At 29.3% G+C, this 17,715-nt stretch overlaps 7 protein-coding genes across 7 annotated transcripts; 2 read left to right on the top strand and 5 right to left on the bottom strand.

The window, feature by feature from the left end:
• Positions 1–166: 166 nt before the first annotated feature.
• Positions 167–922, bottom strand: SEC65 (RNA-binding signal recognition particle subunit SEC65; the record flags this gene model as incomplete). Its single annotated transcript, XM_004178628.1, has 1 exon — positions 167–922. One exon carries the CDS (start codon positions 920–922, stop codon positions 167–169), a length of 756 nt encoding a protein of 251 aa, XP_004178676.1.
• Positions 923–1,265: 343 nt separating this feature from the next.
• On the top strand, positions 1,266–2,180 carry RRN9 (Rrn9p; the record flags this gene model as incomplete). Its single annotated transcript, XM_004178627.1, has 1 exon — positions 1,266–2,180. One exon carries the CDS (start codon positions 1,266–1,268, stop codon positions 2,178–2,180), a length of 915 nt encoding a protein of 304 aa, XP_004178675.1.
• Positions 2,181–2,653: 473 nt separating this feature from the next.
• Positions 2,654–6,355, bottom strand: MDM1 (Mdm1p; the record flags this gene model as incomplete). Its single annotated transcript, XM_004178626.1, has 1 exon — positions 2,654–6,355. The coding sequence occupies one exon, from the start codon at positions 6,353–6,355 to the stop codon at positions 2,654–2,656; it is 3,702 nt and encodes a 1,233-aa protein (XP_004178674.1).
• Positions 6,356–6,823: 468 nt separating this feature from the next.
• Positions 6,824–7,435, bottom strand: TMA23 (Tma23p; the record flags this gene model as incomplete). The annotated part of the gene is made up of 1 exon (XM_004178625.1): positions 6,824–7,435. One exon carries the CDS (start codon positions 7,433–7,435, stop codon positions 6,824–6,826), a length of 612 nt encoding a protein of 203 aa, XP_004178673.1.
• Positions 7,436–7,744: 309 nt separating this feature from the next.
• Positions 7,745–9,064, top strand: PRP24 (U6 snRNP complex subunit PRP24; the record flags this gene model as incomplete). The annotated part of the gene is made up of 1 exon (XM_004178624.1): positions 7,745–9,064. The coding sequence occupies one exon, from the start codon at positions 7,745–7,747 to the stop codon at positions 9,062–9,064; it is 1,320 nt and encodes a 439-aa protein (XP_004178672.1).
• Positions 9,065–9,236: 172 nt separating this feature from the next.
• On the bottom strand, positions 9,237–14,063 carry NUP188 (Nup188p; the record flags this gene model as incomplete). The annotated part of the gene is made up of 1 exon (XM_004178623.1): positions 9,237–14,063. One exon carries the CDS (start codon positions 14,061–14,063, stop codon positions 9,237–9,239), a length of 4,827 nt encoding a protein of 1,608 aa, XP_004178671.1.
• Positions 14,064–14,802: 739 nt separating this feature from the next.
• Positions 14,803–17,544, bottom strand: RSN1 (Rsn1p; the record flags this gene model as incomplete). Its single annotated transcript, XM_004178622.1, has 1 exon — positions 14,803–17,544. One exon carries the CDS (start codon positions 17,542–17,544, stop codon positions 14,803–14,805), a length of 2,742 nt encoding a protein of 913 aa, XP_004178670.1.
• Between the last annotated feature and the right edge of the window lie 171 nt (positions 17,545–17,715).

The following is a 17,715-nucleotide window of genomic DNA, read 5'->3' as shown; positions in this document are numbered from 1 at the left end:
ACAACCAAATAATTCTCCCTTTTTCCCTATTAATATTAGGTATCAATTGCACTTATTCTTGTGTAAATATAACTAAAGTAATTTTTTACATAAAATATGTTACAGTACGATAAATTAATTAAATTTACAGAATCAAATTAATCTTAAATAACTCTTGAGATGATAACTACCTTCTAATAACCTTATATTTATTCTTTGGAGCTTTAAATTGCTTTTCATTAGTGACAGGTGGTGGTGGTGCATCATACAGGTTCTTAGTCATTGGATGGCCCATTAATAATGGAGAATGTAATGGAACAATTTCGTTCATCATAAAACCTTTTACTTTGGGTACTAATTTAGGTTCGACACCTTGGAAATCAGGTCCATATGGAATATCTTTTGGTGATTTTAATGTGGTTGGATGTGATTTCATATATTTAGCAATTTCTAACAATACCTTGTTTTTTGTAAACCTTGATTGATGTAAAAGAATGCGAACTCTACCAGGATTACCAAAATCTTGAGGATGCGTCTTATCAGCTTCAAATATACAAGGTAACTGTAATAATTGAACAGCATCTGCCATGGTTTTTGCTAATGGATTTTCAACAGCTAAATCAATTGGTACTCGACGACCCTGTTTATGTGAACGTTTCTTATCGAAATAGCATGGGTAAAATATGGTAAAATGTTTTATTTCATCCATTTCTTCTTTTGAAAGTTGAGAAGTGTGATCAATACGTCCTGTCTGAGGATTAACAAAGGCCATTTGATCAGAGCTCACGGGCAATTCTACAGGACGACTCTGACGTATACCTGTATTATTATTGCTAATATCATTATTATTATTGTTGTTATTTTTTGTTGTGGTCAATTGAGATAAATCCATCTCTAGATTATCAATATCATCATAATCTTCTATTTCCTCTAAAACTGGCATCTCTAATATGGTTTATATGGCTGGGATAATTAGTCTATTAATTCATAAAACACTTTATCTCTTCTATTGATTCTTTAATATTAGTCTTTCCATTATATTTTAAAAAAAATTGGAATGTTTAAGTTATGTTTTTCAGGATTTCACTTATGATCACGTTTTTGTCGGACTCGGGCTATATTTTAATTCAATCTTCAATTTCTAAAAATTGGTATTTGATATAAATTTTGACAGAATATATCAGTAAATAATAATAGCATAATTATAATTACAATTTATATCCAATGCTACTAAATTGCTTAAAAAAATTAGGCAGATCTAAAATATTTTAGATATTCTATAATCAATGACTTCCCAGCTTGAAGATGGGGTGGACTCCCAATCTACTATAACTGAAAAAGAATTAAGAAACTTAATAAAAGAAGCAAATGAAATTTTAAATTTATTCGAAACAAATCACCAAACTGATTTAGCTACACATTTATATTCTACATTCCTATTAAAAAATCTATTAAGAAGATCTAATAGGAAAAAATATCCTCAAGAAATTGATGCTTATATTAAGTCTAATATTAAAGATAGCTGGACTTCTTGGCCCAATAAGAAAAATATCATCGACCCAATGACTGATTCTGTTTATCAAGATCATCTGTTAGTAGAAAGACCATTTAAGAATGCATTCCTAAAACCAAATATACAAGATATCAAATCTACTAACTCCTCTTCAGATGAGCAGCTTCCTATGAAACATGTTTCTGTAGAGGCGTTAGAACATGGAAAAGATATGTTAGCATTAGAATTAAATTCATGGTGGCAGAAATTGATACTGAAAAATTCTAGCAAGCATATCACATCTCCTGATATAAATCTCTTGAATATCCCTGATGATATTAACTCTAGGATATTCGATAAATTGGACAAATTATTTGAGAATTTGAACAATAATTTTGTTATATCTAGGAAAAAAAACTCTTATGAGAATCCAGTACGACAATATTTGGATAAGTTGAATACTCTAGATGTTATTCAAAACAATACCCTAAAGAAAATAGAAAATGATTATCTTAGAAAAAGTTCACTGGGGAAATCGTTATCATATGCCAATAATGCTCCAATGAATATTACTTTTCAAGATATAATTAATATGGGTTGTCAAATGAACGAAGATATGACTAATATTTATAAGAAATCTTTAAAATTATATCAAGATTTACCAATTGAATTTAAAAAAAACCATTTAAACTATCAAAGACGGTTTTAAAGAAATATAAGATCAAAAAATCAAAGAAAAATAGGGATACAAAGATAGTAGACAATGAAGTATATTTAAAAATTTCAAATGAGTTGAATTTGAAAAAGGAAATTGCAGTGTTTTTTAATGTCAAGACTCATAATAATAACCATGAAGAGTCACATTACGATGACCTTCTCGGTATGACTAAAGATGATTTTACTGTACAATGAATTGGAATACGTAATTTTCTCAATCTTAAGAATATTCATTCTCTATAAGAATATTGTATTCAGACGTTTTGCTTCAAAAGAATAATAGTTTATTTTACTGAGATTATCTTACATAAATTTTATGTGAACTATCAATAACGACCATTGTTAGTCTACTGTTATACTTCTATAGGTTATATCACGCTAGTATTTCTGGTGCCTGTTTCATGAAAGTATAAACTTAATAAAATTTTGCAAATATTATGCATGCATCATTCAATAGTACTTTTTTTACATACTCTTAAATATAAACTCATCAAGGGTAGCATCTAATATTTCAAACAATAAACTTGCGTTTAAGTATGAATTTTGTAACATATCATGGATACGGTTGGAGGCCTTTTTAGATCTATGGCCACCTACAACTCTTCCACATAATTCTATCATTAAGGTTTGAAACATTTTTTTGCTATTAGTTCTGTTTTTCAGTAATTCTAATTTAGTCTTTTCTAAAGATACTTCACTTGACTTTTGTCTGTTTTTCCTTTTTAAACCATCTAACCCCCATAAATGAACTTTCAGACGATATAGCTCTTCTGCAATATGCTGTTCCGTAGTATATCTTCTAAAACTATCTCTAATATATTTTTCAGTTGTGCTCCCAAATAATTGTTGAATTAGTACAACTACAGCCCTTCCTCTTAGCCACCCCGAATTAAACTTGTTTAAAGAAAAGATGTTAATAAATAAATCACTAATAGGCTTGATAAAGGATCTACTTTTATATGACTGAGCTTCAAAATTATCATAATTTATTTGAGTAAAATTATGATCATCATTTCCAGGACTGAGAGGTGCAGTTTGGCCGCTTGCAATGCTTGTAGTTCTTAATGGAGTATCTTCAATTAAAGGTTCTGAAAACAAATGTGACCTAGCAGAGTTTTCAGATAATAAATTACTCATAGATGATGTCATCGAAGGAGCTTCTGAAGGTGAGCGCGGTTCTTCTTCAGTATCACTATTGTTTGACTCTACATTGTTGAGATTGGTCTTTAAGGTATCTCTAAAGTTCCCGGTATTTGTTAAAAATTTCTTCAAAAAATCATCTTCACAAATTTCTGGAATTATCAGCAATTGTCTTAGATAATTTTCTAATTTTGATTTTCTCTCATCGTATAATAAAGTCTTTGATATGTGGTATTTTAATGACACATGAACTTTTTTCGGAAAGCCATCTTTACCTTGTAAATGGTATACTAATTTTTTAAAATGTCTTTTTAAGTGGGAATTTAATTTAACAAATTCACTGAATCTTCTAGCTACTTCCCATGTCTTCAATTGTCCATTGATAATATAATTTACTGTAATTAGATAATATACAATTTCATTGCCATCATCAAAAATATCATCTGAAAAATAAGACCTAATAAATAACTTAGTTTTTCCATATAGACTCTTTGCATTTTCTTGTACGATATATTGCTGTTTTAAGAGATCTTTATTTATTAGTTCTCTTGTTAGTGATCTCTGTGACTTCTGTAGAATATGTAGTTGTTCTTTACTGTTTGTTAATTCAGCTTTTAATAATAAATGTTTCAAAAGATTTAATTCCTTTTCAATTTGATCCATCGATATAGTTAAATTACCAATTTCTTCTTTAAAGTTAATATTCTTAGAGGTTTGCTTTATTAAAGATTTATTATCTTCAAATATATCTTCATCATCTACATCTGAATCAGCATTTAATGCAGATTGAGAACTATTTTTACCAATCATATCATCAAGATCAGAATCAGAATTTGAATCTACAGATGTTAATATAGGACTTGTAGTAACGATATTAATAAACTCCGGATCCGAACTACTAGTTTTTAGTACAGGTCTATTCTTTTGTAGCATTTCACTCTGAGTTGATTTATTTCTATCCTTAAGTATATTCGGAGAACTGTAAACTTTAGAACGTTCGTCTTCAAATAGCTTAGGTGTGCTATTATTAAACAGATTATCTTCTCCAAATAAGAAATCATTAGGTGATTTAGTCTTTTTATGAACTCTTTTGGTATCTTCATGCAAAATATTATCTAGAGCTTCATTTAAGTTAGGATTTGTAAAAATTTTAACTGCATTTACATTTTGAGGTTTTTGATCAACCAACGAACTGGATCTGTCTTTTCTTGTTCTGGAACGAGATATTTTATTATCATTCTTGAAAAACAATGAATACAATTCATTTGAGTTGAAATTTGGATTTGAAACCATTTTCAAGAAGAAATCTGATTTTTTAAAATTTTCAAAATATTTATCATTCAATATTGTTTCTGACTGGATTTGTAACAATAGTATACTTTTTCTCACTAAAGAAGAAGTATCCGTATCAGAACAAAATTGTTCTTCATCTGTTGTTGTATATTGAATATTATTAGTTAATTCTTGATTAATTTTATTCATTACTTGTAAATTATTTTCTTGATTAAAATATTTTTCTTTTATATCCCAAATATTAAGAAGATCTGCTTTGGAGAGAGTAGCAACAAAAGTGTCAGAAAATGGATTCTCTAATGGATTTTTAATTTTCTTGACAGTAAGCCAATACTCTAAAATTATTTCACCATCATTTGTGGGTAATGATTTCAAGTATTCGAAGAAATAGGTAATACAATTTTTATCCAAAAGTATAGTGTCTAAACTAATAGTTTTGATAATGAATTCGAATTCTTTCAACAAAGTATCTATTGAGCTGCTACTATCATCCAAAGTTGAAGCAGTTGAATTTAAAGTAAGTGATGCTCTTTTAGATTTTGGATCAATAATATAAAGTTTTGATTTTATTAAATTTAAGGATAATATTAATCTCTTTTGAAAAATTTGTTCGTCCTTGGTAAGAACTGGGGTACGATTAATCTTTAGCAAGCAAGGAATCAATTGCAATTGCAAGACTTTCAAATCAGATTTTGTATTTAAAGAATTTAGGCACTTTAAGAATGTCTCGAATTGTTTCTCAGTGAAATCAATTGATAACCGTGGAAAATCATTTAAATTACTAAAAGATTTAACTTCCTCATTGTGAAAATTTTCATCTCGGATTTCTTTTGATAATATTTTCTTAATTTCATACACTTGATCTCTCTCTTTTAAAATATTTTTTGAAACAGACAAAAGTAGTTCATTCCAATTATCTGGTTCGGAATATTTACTTAGTAATGGATTCAAAAGAGAAGTGGCTACAATTTCTCTAATTAAAGATGAAATTAGTGGTGAAGATAAGTCAGTATCATCCAATAAAGTAGAGAGTAGCTTTACTGATATGGTTCTCGAATAATTCAAAATATCTTGTTTCAATTTATTAGTTCTCAAAGATAATGCAGAATGAATTCTATAAATATTATTAAATTCTACCGCTAATTCTAAATCAGTGTTTTGGAAGATGCCTCTTTCAGCTAGATTAATGTTTGAAGATTGTTGATTTGTTTTAATATTCTTTACCGATGTGTTATAGGCATTAAAATGCAAATTAAAAATTGGAATCAGGCGTAGGATGAAAAACTCAGTCATATCGTTATTCTTTAAATTATTACTGATTGATTCAACAATGCTCTTCAAAATAAGTTCTACTGTTTTGGGAAAAGGAGAATCCTGACTAGGGTTTAAATGATAAAACCAATTCATGACATAATCATCAATCACATAATGTATAATATCACAAAGTTCTTTAGAAATTTCTGGATAGTCCTCGAGAAAATGATTATTCTCCCGATTCTCTAACGATTCAATTGTAGTTGAAACATTTTGATTTTCCTCATCTTTGATCCTTGTATTCAATGTATTGAGGCTCTTTGGAACAACAATGTTAACTTCATCATAGGAAGAAAATAATGCCAAGTATATAAATATTAATAAAATTGGGGCAGCTCCTACCAAGAATGATAATATAAAATTATGTCTGACAATCACTAACCATGTAAATCCTAAAAAATAAAGGTATAGTTGGTTCATTTCAGTGCATTATGCAATTTCAAAGGGCTAGAGGTAATGTATAGAGTTTGTTGAATATAGGTTACTTGAATATTCCTATAATTAGAATTTCTATCCCCAAAATTCCCCTTGACTATTTTAAAATCTTGATTCTTTTGTATACATAGATCAAATTCTGTTTTCACAATGTATCTATTTGTTTGGTAAATATTAATGAAAATAAAAAAAAATAAAAATAAAAATATTCCGTTTAAGAATCGAACACGCTGTGTCACAATTAAGAATTTTTTGAAAAAAAAAATCAGACGTTGCTATAGTGACAGTAAAGAAAAACGATATCTTAATGCAGTTCAAATTAGAATACAGTTACTGTAGCGTGGTAATTACATAATTACATATATTTATTACCAACGTACTATAGGATGCTTTTGTCTAAGAATGTATTAGAGAGCTATGAGAATTTATGAGACTTAAATGTGATTGTATGAATTATTTTTCTCTCTTTTCAACTATCTTGGTTATTTTTTCCTTTTTGCACTTTTTATCCATCTTTTCTTTCTTCTCTATTTTATGTTTCTTCTCTTTCTTTTCTTTCTTATCTTTTTTATCTTTCTTAGCCTTCTTGACTTTCTTTTCTTTCTTATCTTTTTTAGATTTCTCTTTTGATTTATCTTTTTTGCTTTTTTTAGACCTAGAGTTATGTGAAGTATCATCGTCTCTCTTTCTCTTTTTGCTTATAGAAATAACTTTAGGTTCTTCATCTGTAATCTTCTGTCCAATTGTGCCTTTGAGGCCTTCACCTTTTACAAACCAGGAGTATAATGGGGAACTTTGGCGAGAGACTGCAGTGGCTACTGGAGAGTCTTGCTTGAAAGAAATAGAACTGCTTGACGAACTCCCACTAACGCTAACATCCAATGATTTAAGTTGACCATCAAATAAACGCTCCCACCAAGCTTCACTATCATCATTACCTGGAGAATTGCCTAATCCCTTTTTGTCTCTCTTATGTTTTACAAGAATAGGTTTCTTTAAACCGCCATCTCGTAGTGCTTCTCCCTCTTTCCAGCCGTAGGAAACCAAGTACTCTTTGCTATCCATTCTTCCTAATGATGTTACCATTGTATACTAGAATATTCAGTAATAAAGCTGCTTATTTATACCTTATTCAAAGTTTTAATTACTTTGAATTATATAATTAATAAAGAGAAATGATTGAATAATTTTTTTTTTTTTAAAAGTCTCATCGCTTTTCATTGAAAAAAAGATCCGTTTAGGAAACAGACAAAAGTAGAAAAATGATGGCAATATTAATATCAGAAAAAGGTTTCAAATATGTATACATAAATAACTAATATTTTACAAGATGAGCACTAATTTTATATAACAATTAACAACTTTTATTCATAAATGTCCCAAGATATTAGAAAGCGTGAATTAGAAAATGAAACAGGATTTACTTCTACCAAAAAATTTAATTCACATCATCATTCTCAATCTAGAAACAGAGAAGTTTCCACAATTATTGTAACTAATCTGCCAAAAAGTTATAACCAACAAAAGACTCGTAATATTTTCCATGATTGTGGAAATATTATTCATATTGATCTTGTTGCTACGTTAGATAATTCATCTAAAATTGCAAGACTTGAGTTTGAAAGCTATAACGATGTCCTTATTGCCCAAACAAAAACTTTTAAGAAAATTGGACAAAATGAAATCATTGTGAAACCATTAGTGGATTCAACTATTTGGATAACCAATTTTCCACCCACCTTTGAAGTATCCGATATCAGAAGCATCTTTAAAGAAAATAATATTCTTCCATTAAGTATAAGATTCCCCTCATTACGCTTCAATTCAAAGAGACGGTTTTGCTACGTTGATGTTTGCTCTAATAAGGAAGCTTTACTAGCAGTTAGTAGATTCAATGATAAAAATATTCATGGATATAAATTAGTGGCCAAATTATCAAATCCTGCAATGAAACAAGAGAGATCTGATTCTGCAATTAAAGAGAAAAGAGAAATCCTTGTCAGAAATATTGATAATGAATTAGCAACAGAAGAAATTTTGAAAACTTACTTTCTAGTCTGTGGAGAAATTCAAAATATTCGAATAATATCTCCTAATAATAAATCAAATAGTTTTGCATTTATCATATTTCTCAATGCTGAAAGCGCAGAAAAAGCAATTAAATTAAATAATTCATACCTTAAAGTTGGATCTAATCCAATATCAATAACAATAGCAGAACAAAAACCTTATCTAGAGAGACAAGAAATAAAAAGTTTATTATCTGCTCGACATAGTGATAAAATATCACGGACAGTCTCATTGCATCCTATTATATCAGATAAGATATCTAAAGAAAAAATCACTGCATTTGTTTTAAAGATCATTCCAACTGTGTCACAGGATGATCTTGACAAGGTATATTTAGTGACTGATTATAGTGGCTGTTTAATCGTATGCAAATCAGAAACTATAGCTGCAAAACTTATGATGGGATTAAATGGCCAACGTTTTCAAAATAACGTTATCCATTGTGGAACTATTCACGATCTGAAGAATTCAAACAAAGACCACCACACCAATAAAACGCCAATTTCTAACAATCTCAAAGACATAGATACTTCGACAACGTCAGTTAATCTTCAAAGAGTAACTTCTGAAGAAAAAGGTACTATGACAAACGAGGATTTTAGGAAAATGTTCTTAGGAAAATAACTTCTCATTTAATGCTGATGTTTCTTTAATGTAACGCACTTTCTTAAATCCCCTTCATTAAATATTCAAAAAGATATTTAATCTAATATACATTTTAATTTAATTAAATACGTAATATATATCTAATTTAATATAATAATAGTACCGCCTGTTCATTAAAATCAGTATGCTTTTAGTTTAAAGATTCCTGTAAAGCTTTTATTTTTTGAATAACATCCTTGACAAACCCGACTCTTAAACTTTCATCATCTAATGAGTACTGTTCTTCTAAATTACTGGCAATTATTCGAGAATTCAAATATTTAGGATGAATTAATAATCTATTTAGCTCAGAGTTCAATAATTTTCTATCGAAAGAAGAATCTAAGCCAGTTATTAATTCAATATTAGTTTCTTTGCTGCTATGGCCAGCACTTGCTTTAGATAAGAAGTTCTTGTAATCTAAACTTTCAAATATCTTTTGTAGTAAAATTAATTGCGAAGTTTCAACAATTAGAGGATTAGATATTCTTAAATTAGAATCAGACCATATTGATATAGTAGATTTAATTTGTTTAGAAAAGTAAGATACGAATAAACAACAATCTGATAGCATTTGTGAACCGAATTCAGAAAGTAAGATTAAGCAAATAGGTAATAAGCCATTTCTCCAAATGTTATGTAGTGAAGGATATAATTCTGGCTTAATATTACCTTGTTGAATCATAATTGATAGCGGGCTTTCTAATAATACGGCAAAGAGTCCATTTGTAATAAATTTTTCTGCGATTGGTTTCATTGTGCACAGTTCAGTGATAAAGCTTAAAATAAGAGGGCCAAGAATAATGTCATTGTTTAATTTGAATAAATGTGCACTAGAGTACATATTTAATATTACTTTCAAAGTACCAACCTCGTTTAATGATGATGCTAAAACAATGCTAAAGTCATTTGTTGGCTTGAATTTGTTAATATGTGTGAATATTGATAATAACGTAAATAAATCTTGAAATCTTTCGGCCATATTAAAAATAGTGCCACTCTCGCCGTCTGAATTTAAAACGTTTATGTCAGATAAAATAGCTGAGAAAATTAAATGTGTACCTTTACAAAATGATAATTCAAAGAATTCTAATAAATCATCAGAAGCATTTTCAAGGAAAGTCTTCGATGCATTAGCCATTTTTAATATTATTAGCATAGAACGAAATATTGGTCTGTATGAATTATTATTATTAGAGTCTGCAATATTACTCAAGTAGAGAGAGCTGTTCGATTTTAGTATAATTATTAATTGGGAAAAGATGGCAATTAATTCACCCTCTGGAATCATTGTGCCATCATTGTGAATTACATATAAAATAAAAAAGCACAATTCAAGTCTTTCACAATACACTTGTGTCATTATAGCAGATCTATCTAGCATATCAATATTACATTGTAGTAAGCATGAAGCAATAGTTAGGAAAGAAATGTTTAATTTTTTGGGGGACTTTTTAATATATGAAGTTAATAATGCGCCCCAAGCTTTTGCGGTACTAATTTGATGAAGAGTACATTGAAAGTTGGATGTTGCTTTTAATACTTTTTCTCTAAACCCCACTGTGTTAGTTCCTTTCCATCTTGGATCGTTCGCCAGTAGTCTATCCATAAATTCTAAGTCAAAGGTAGTGTGTTCATTATCGATAATCTTTCTGAGTAATGGTGCAACACTAAACATAGATAATCTTAAATGAGGCCATATTCCTTGAAATTCAGAAGATATATTCTCTTGGAGTTTATTATCATAATCATTAATAGTGAAAGCGTGTTTGATATAGCTTACTAGAGCAGGTTGTTCAAAGAATTGGAGTAAATTTGGAATATTATCATGAGAAGAGAACAAGTACAAAGCAAAAATTTCAACAATCTTTGAGGTGAGCTCGTATTTCTTACTCAAAACTAAAGTATCTTCAATAGATTCATATCTTTTATCTGTATCTGATTGAAATTTTTTCAACTTCTTTAAGAGTACGTCAATAAACTGAGAATCGATGTTTGAATTTTTAGTTTTAGTCCATGTGTTTAATGAGTATGCAATAGCATCAAGCAACGCACAACCTAAACTATCTGGTAGTACATCTAATTTTAGAGCATTCTGTTTTAAAATATCTAAAATAGAGTCACCAATTTTTTCCTTCTTTTCTTTCTCTTCAGCTATTGATCCAGTAAGGAATAAGATTGCTAGCCCATCTTGTTTACTACCCATAAGCGTACTAAAAAATGAGTAAATATTCTTTAATAATCTATGGCTTGTGATTTTAGATTTCAAATCTAATGAAATAGCATTTAGGAATAATTTTGAATGATCTTTCCCTAGATATGATAATAAAAATGGATAATTATCCGTCCATGGAATTCCAACTAGTGAGTCAAATAATTGAATAACATTAGCTTTTAATGCAGAGTTTTTATTATATAATTCTACCAATTCTGGAGATTTGATGAATAATATTTTTTCAAAAGTACTTGGTGGATAATGTAATGAACCTCTAACCGCAATTAAAAGATTCGAAAACTTATAGGACAGATATATGACTTTCTTAAAAGTTTGACTTAATGATTGATAATTTGCTGCGCTATTCAAATCAGAGTTGGATGATAATATAACAGTGCTTAGAGTTCTTGCAGCTTGTACATCTGGAGATTGAGCGTTCAAAAATGTTTCCACAATACGTTCACTAGCTTCAGAGATTACACTGGTAAATTTATCTTTTAACTTTGACTCAGAATCAATACCATAAACATGATGAACCATTTGAGAAAAAAATGAAGTTAAGTAATAGCCAAGATCATATCTTTGTTGTCGGTCTGAATAAATCCAAAATTGATAGCTTTCATATACATGAAGTAAATGTAAAGTTAACTTATAAATTACATCCTGTTTGGCTCTAACTGAATAGTCAGAATTCAGCATTAATGAATTTTGAACCAATTTATCTGCCAATTTGGATAGTACAATGGTAAATTCATAATCACCGGTTGGGATTTCTAATGATCCTAAGATTGAGGTTACCATACCATTCTTCCCGTGTCTATCTAATAATTCAGAACTAGTTAAGTAAGACCAAATAATGCTTGGAGAATGTGTAAATAGAATTGGTAAACTATGCATAAAAATTGTAAGTAAGGAATACTTTCTCTTTTGTAAAGAATGTTCGAAAATTCTAAAAAATATAGTAAAAATGTCATTTTGGGAAACGAACGAAGAAAGTTGTTCCACAATATCCTCATATTTCTCCTTCGAAATGTAAGAAGATCCAATGGTGCTAATCAATTGAACAATAGAGCATAGAATCTTTTCTTCCAATTCAGATAGATCAGTATTTTTCTCGACATAAGATACGCATATATTTTGTAAAATGCGGCCTATCATAGACCAACCATTATATTGAAATGAAAATATAATAACATCATCTTCAGTTGAGTTTACAATTGGAATAATTTTACCTTTGGTACCAGCAGGGAGTGGTAATTTACAATTCTCATCGGTTTCAAAAGGTGGAGTGACTAGTAATTCGGTCTTTAATACGATATAATCTGAAGACATTGATGTGTTATCATCATCAACCAGGTCATAATTAAGTTCTCCAAGTTTTAGTTCAACCATATATGTATTGATACTATTCCATTGAAAGTCGGCAAACTCTGGATGAACACTAGAAATGTTTATTAGTGGTATTAATGCCTCAGTGACAAGTGGTAATTTACCTGTCAATATTTTAACTTTCTTATCAAATGATGGTGAAATTAAAAATTTCTCAACAAACTCAATTGGAGTTCTTAATAGTACATCGCGGATAATTTCAGACATTTCTATATTTATTGGAATAAAGTTTAAAGCTAAACTTAAATATGAGCATAATATAGTGGAATAAACTGAGTTAGATGTAATTGCTTTGGTAACATTCCTTAATGTTTGAAATATATTTAAAGATTCGGCTTTTGTAGCAAATTGAGTTGTTAAATTAGAGATTGGAATATCATCAAATACATCTTTAATAAATTGAAATTCAGTTTCAGGGGTTTCCTCTAATAAGCAGCTCTTGGTAAATAGTATGAAGGACCACATATATAACAATAAGGGATCATCTGAGTTAACTAGAAGCATTTGTAATTGCTTAAAAGAGGAAGAATCAGTAAAATATGGAATATCTGGTTTAATAGAAAAAGTAGTGGTATCTAAACCTAATACAATTAGACCATTAATTGACACTAGTGATTTGATAGTTGAAATTACTTTAGCATCAAATTTATTATTTTCCATGTATAAGGTATTGTAAAACAATTTCAACGATTCTAAAAAAGTCACCCAATCCAAAGTTTGTTCAATAGGTAGGTTAGAACGCAAATATAGAATTGTTAACAGTTTTAATAATAACGTGATGGTAATTAAATCGTTTGATTTTCTCAATGCTTTGAGTTTCTCAAAATCCTTTCTTGTAACTCTTTCAGAAGTAGTATATTCAACGCCTAAATAATTATTCATCAACTCTTGTAAATATTTCACGATATTTTTGGTAAATTCTAAATTCACAGAGTCAAAATATTCCACGTATTGTTTTTCAATTAAAGGATAAGATGTTTCAGTCAATAAAAGTAAGATCGAGTTCCAAACAGAATTTCTTTCATTATAGATATAAGATGCTAAGGATAATATTTTTGTGTCTCTAATTTTAACAGATCTTAAACTTAGAACTCGGAGAGATTCATTAAGACTTAGATTAGAATATTTGTTTAGCATGAGAGCCGTTTGGAAATCATCCTCAGCAATGGTATAGGTGGAGCCTCTTAGGTTAAGAGTTTTAGGGTTTGTAGTTGTCGATTTTGAGTGATTATAATCATTAAAGATTGATGGATTTAGAAGTAATTGTTTGTTTTCATTTAAACAACTTAATATCTCTGAAAAAATTAATTTATTATCATTTTGTTGATCATCATATGAGTTAAGATGGTTTTCAATATCACAGAATGAAAGCATATTAGAATCAGAAAAAGCTTGTAAGTATTAGGTCCAATTATTCTTTGTAGATCTTCTCCAGGTTAAAGTTCAGTGGTTTTAGTGATAGGAAAATAACGTATATTTATAGAAATTTCAATCACTTCACGAGATAATGGGAAATAAAGAAATAAGAGGAATAAATACTCGTTTTCAAACCTTATTTTAGCCTTCAATTGATAAACTTTGTCTATTTAAAATTTTATTTTGATGCTCTTTTTAATAGTTCTAGTTCATCAAAAAGTTTTGAAATATTCGCTCTATGAAAGTAGCGCATAACTAAATGGGACATCTGTAATGTAGATTCCTGTATAGAAAATCAAAAAGAAAAAAAATTAAAAATGAAATTAAAAAATACATATATATACATATATATCCGGGTAAATAATCAATATAAATGGTAAAGGATAAAGAGTAATAATATATATGGAACGTATGAAGACCATTTGTAGTGTAATTTTGGTTTAAAGATGAAAGTTTTTTTAGAAAGGTATTAATACGAAAAAAAAATGGTTTTATAAAATATAGTACAAACTACAGAAATAAGAAAAAGGTAGCGATTATAAAGTGCAAAAAATAAAACAAAGTGAGAGAATTGAATAAGAAATGAACGATAAAAGTTAATATGAAGGAAAAATCTAGTATGCAATGAAAAGGATGATAGGAAAAGTCCGAATGTAAAATAGATAATGGCTTACTGTTTTTAATGATTTTCAAAAAATTAGTTTGATTCATCACTCATTTCTTCAATCATATTAAAATCAGCAAATGGATCATGGTCAACGTTGTAAGTAGGTGGATTTTCAGTCCAAGTAATCTTGTTTTTAGGATCAATTGTAGCACCTTCATCTGAAATATCAATAATACCATTGAATTGTGCTATTAATGTTTTGGAAAATCCGTATTCGTCCCTTGGAATCCACAAATATGGGCATTTAGCACTAACGGATGGATAATCATAAGCATGTGCAATGTCATCTTCGTCCACAAGTTCTGAAGGATCTGTTAATCCATAAATTGTAGGCACTCTCCTTCTGACAGCTTTGTATGAGGAGAAAATATGGGGTAAGATAAATCTTTTCCAAAATGGAACAAATGGAATAATGGTTTCATCTGCATCCGCCAATAGAGGGATAGATAAAATATTATTTTTAGATTCTTCTGCTAATTTTGTAGAGACTTCATTCTGAAGTTCAAAAGTATTTTCACTGAAGATACTAATGGTATTTTGTTCGAAACTATTTTTTTTAGCATTATTTGCGGTATGATATTTTCTAATTTGATAAGGTGGTAATACTTTAACATTTTCATCTTCCATCAAAGTACCTTCCTTGGTAACCTTAGTGTATAAGTTTTTAAAAGAAGGAGTGTCAGTTTTACCATCTAATGGTCTCATGGTATCGACCGGGACATATTTAATTAAATGATCAAAGGAGACATTTAAAAACATGTGTAATATAACTGTGACGACAATACCGATCACTTGTAACACAATTGGACCCCAACCTTTACCAACTGCAAATAAACCTAATAGACAGACTTGACCAATATAAACACCTACTAAAGTTTGGAATAAAGCTCTTGGGTAATAAATACCTCTTCCATCTGGAGCTTCCTCCATGACATAAGTTAAATTGTATAAATATGCCACATATAATAAGAAGAACCCACAGAATGCGAAAAGTAAAATAATTGGACAAATAATTGCGTAAGAGAATGTAATGACAGCTAAATTGGTGTAAACAGGGAAAGTAGTACCCCAGTCTAAAGAAGATAAATTTGAGAATCTATTCCATTTCTTTCTTGGTGTTTTATCTAATAATAAACCTAATGCATAAAACATAATCAATGGCACTAATTGTAATAATGCACCAGAAGACACAGACATACCTTGTAAAATAATATAAGCAATATAGAAATTGGAAGATTTGGGCAAATTACTAGCCAACAAACTCATAGCACTTGTTGGTTCTTGTACAATTTGAGTAACTACCGAAGTAGCTGAGGAAACTATAGTAGTAACTAAGAAAACTTGAATGACTTGGAAAGCGAAATAAGCTTGTTGAGTGAAGTATTCTACTGCTTGTGAAGATGGCGCACCTTGAATAATTGCCATTGCTCTAATAATTTTTGGTAAGAAACTCATTAATATTGCTAAAGCTACGGTTGGAGCTAAGGATGTTAGAAGGCCTAATAATACATCTGGTAAGTTATAAATAAATTTCAACCAATGTAATTTGTTGGTTAAATAAGTAATGTTGGAAATCATACCAACAAAAGCAACTGGGAAAGCCCATAAAATGACTAAAGCAATGATGAATACGATAGCACCAAATTTTCTTAATAATCTTTCATATGGGAATAAACGCATATTAATCCATTTAACTTGAGAAGGTTCAATACCTACATAAGAAGGATTAAGAGATAAAGGTGCATGATGTGGAATAATCTGAGCGGCAATTTGAGCTTGGAATTGAGATTCGAATTCCACAAAGACAGAATTATAAGGTTTAATATCCATATGGTTTGCTTGCATTTCTTGAATTTCTTCATTTAAAGTTGGTAATTGTTCTTTAACATAATCAAGGGTATCCACTTTTTTACCAATTAAAAACTTCAATCTATGTTTTGGTCTTTTATTAAAAGGAACGTAGTCACTAATATCATTTGAAACATTTAATGTAGGATCTTTTTTCTTTTGTTTATTAATTTCAGATTGAGCAGATTTAATTAAAGAAATCATGGAATTTTCCAAGTTATTGGCTAAATCTTCTCTTTCTTTCACCTTATTTTCAATTTCTTTACCAGATCTGGCAATCCATACTCTTTTAACACCATCGAATAATTTGGGGAATTCTCTTTCACTCAAATATTGCTCAGGTACACATTGGAATAAAACAGTTCTGCTTGATAATTTTTTAGCATAACGTGGTGAAGATAAAACAGCTTGACGTAAAGAATTATAATAATATAATTCTCTATAAACGACATAAAGGAATAGCCAAAAGAAAACCCAACCACAAAATATATGAGCATAATAACGAGCTGGAGTTAAAACATTTTGATATGCTAATTTGTTTAACCCAGATTCATTTCTACCATGAACTACGTTGACAGGTAATAGAATGGGGAAAAGATATAGCATGGAAAATCCACAATAAATGCAAATCAATCCCAAATATCTTAAGAAGAAATAACCATCTAACCCAGCTTGTTGGATTATAAAAGAATCAGATTTTTTTAATAACGGTAAAAACCATTGATATGGACCACTTGGTAAAGGTTCTGGCTTTTTTTCGTCAGGAATTAAATTGAATGAAGATTTTGGTTCATAAATTCTTTTCAATTTTAAACGCAATAATAAAAATGCAGATAAAAAGACACCAAAGATAACACCATTAGAGACTAATGCTGTTAATACTTGTTGGGTCGAAGTACCAGTTGTTGAATTGGACGACGCCATTATGAAGCTTTAAAAAGAACGATTGTGTTGTGGAGTAATAAAAAGTTATCTAGAAAAAAAAAAATATAATAATCGTTTTAGTTACAATAAATATAGTAATTTGTTTGTTGTTGGTGTTTTATTTTGTTCTTGATTTGTTCGTGTATGATTTATATATATACATATATATAT

This window comes from Henningerozyma blattae, chromosome 2, assembly GCF_000315915.1.
Source record: "Henningerozyma blattae CBS 6284 chromosome 2, complete genome".
Lineage (NCBI taxonomy): Eukaryota > Fungi > Ascomycota > Saccharomycetes > Saccharomycetales > Saccharomycetaceae > Henningerozyma > Henningerozyma blattae.
Note: the sequence above shows the minus strand (reverse complement) of the source record. Positions and strands in the feature narration are given on the sequence as shown.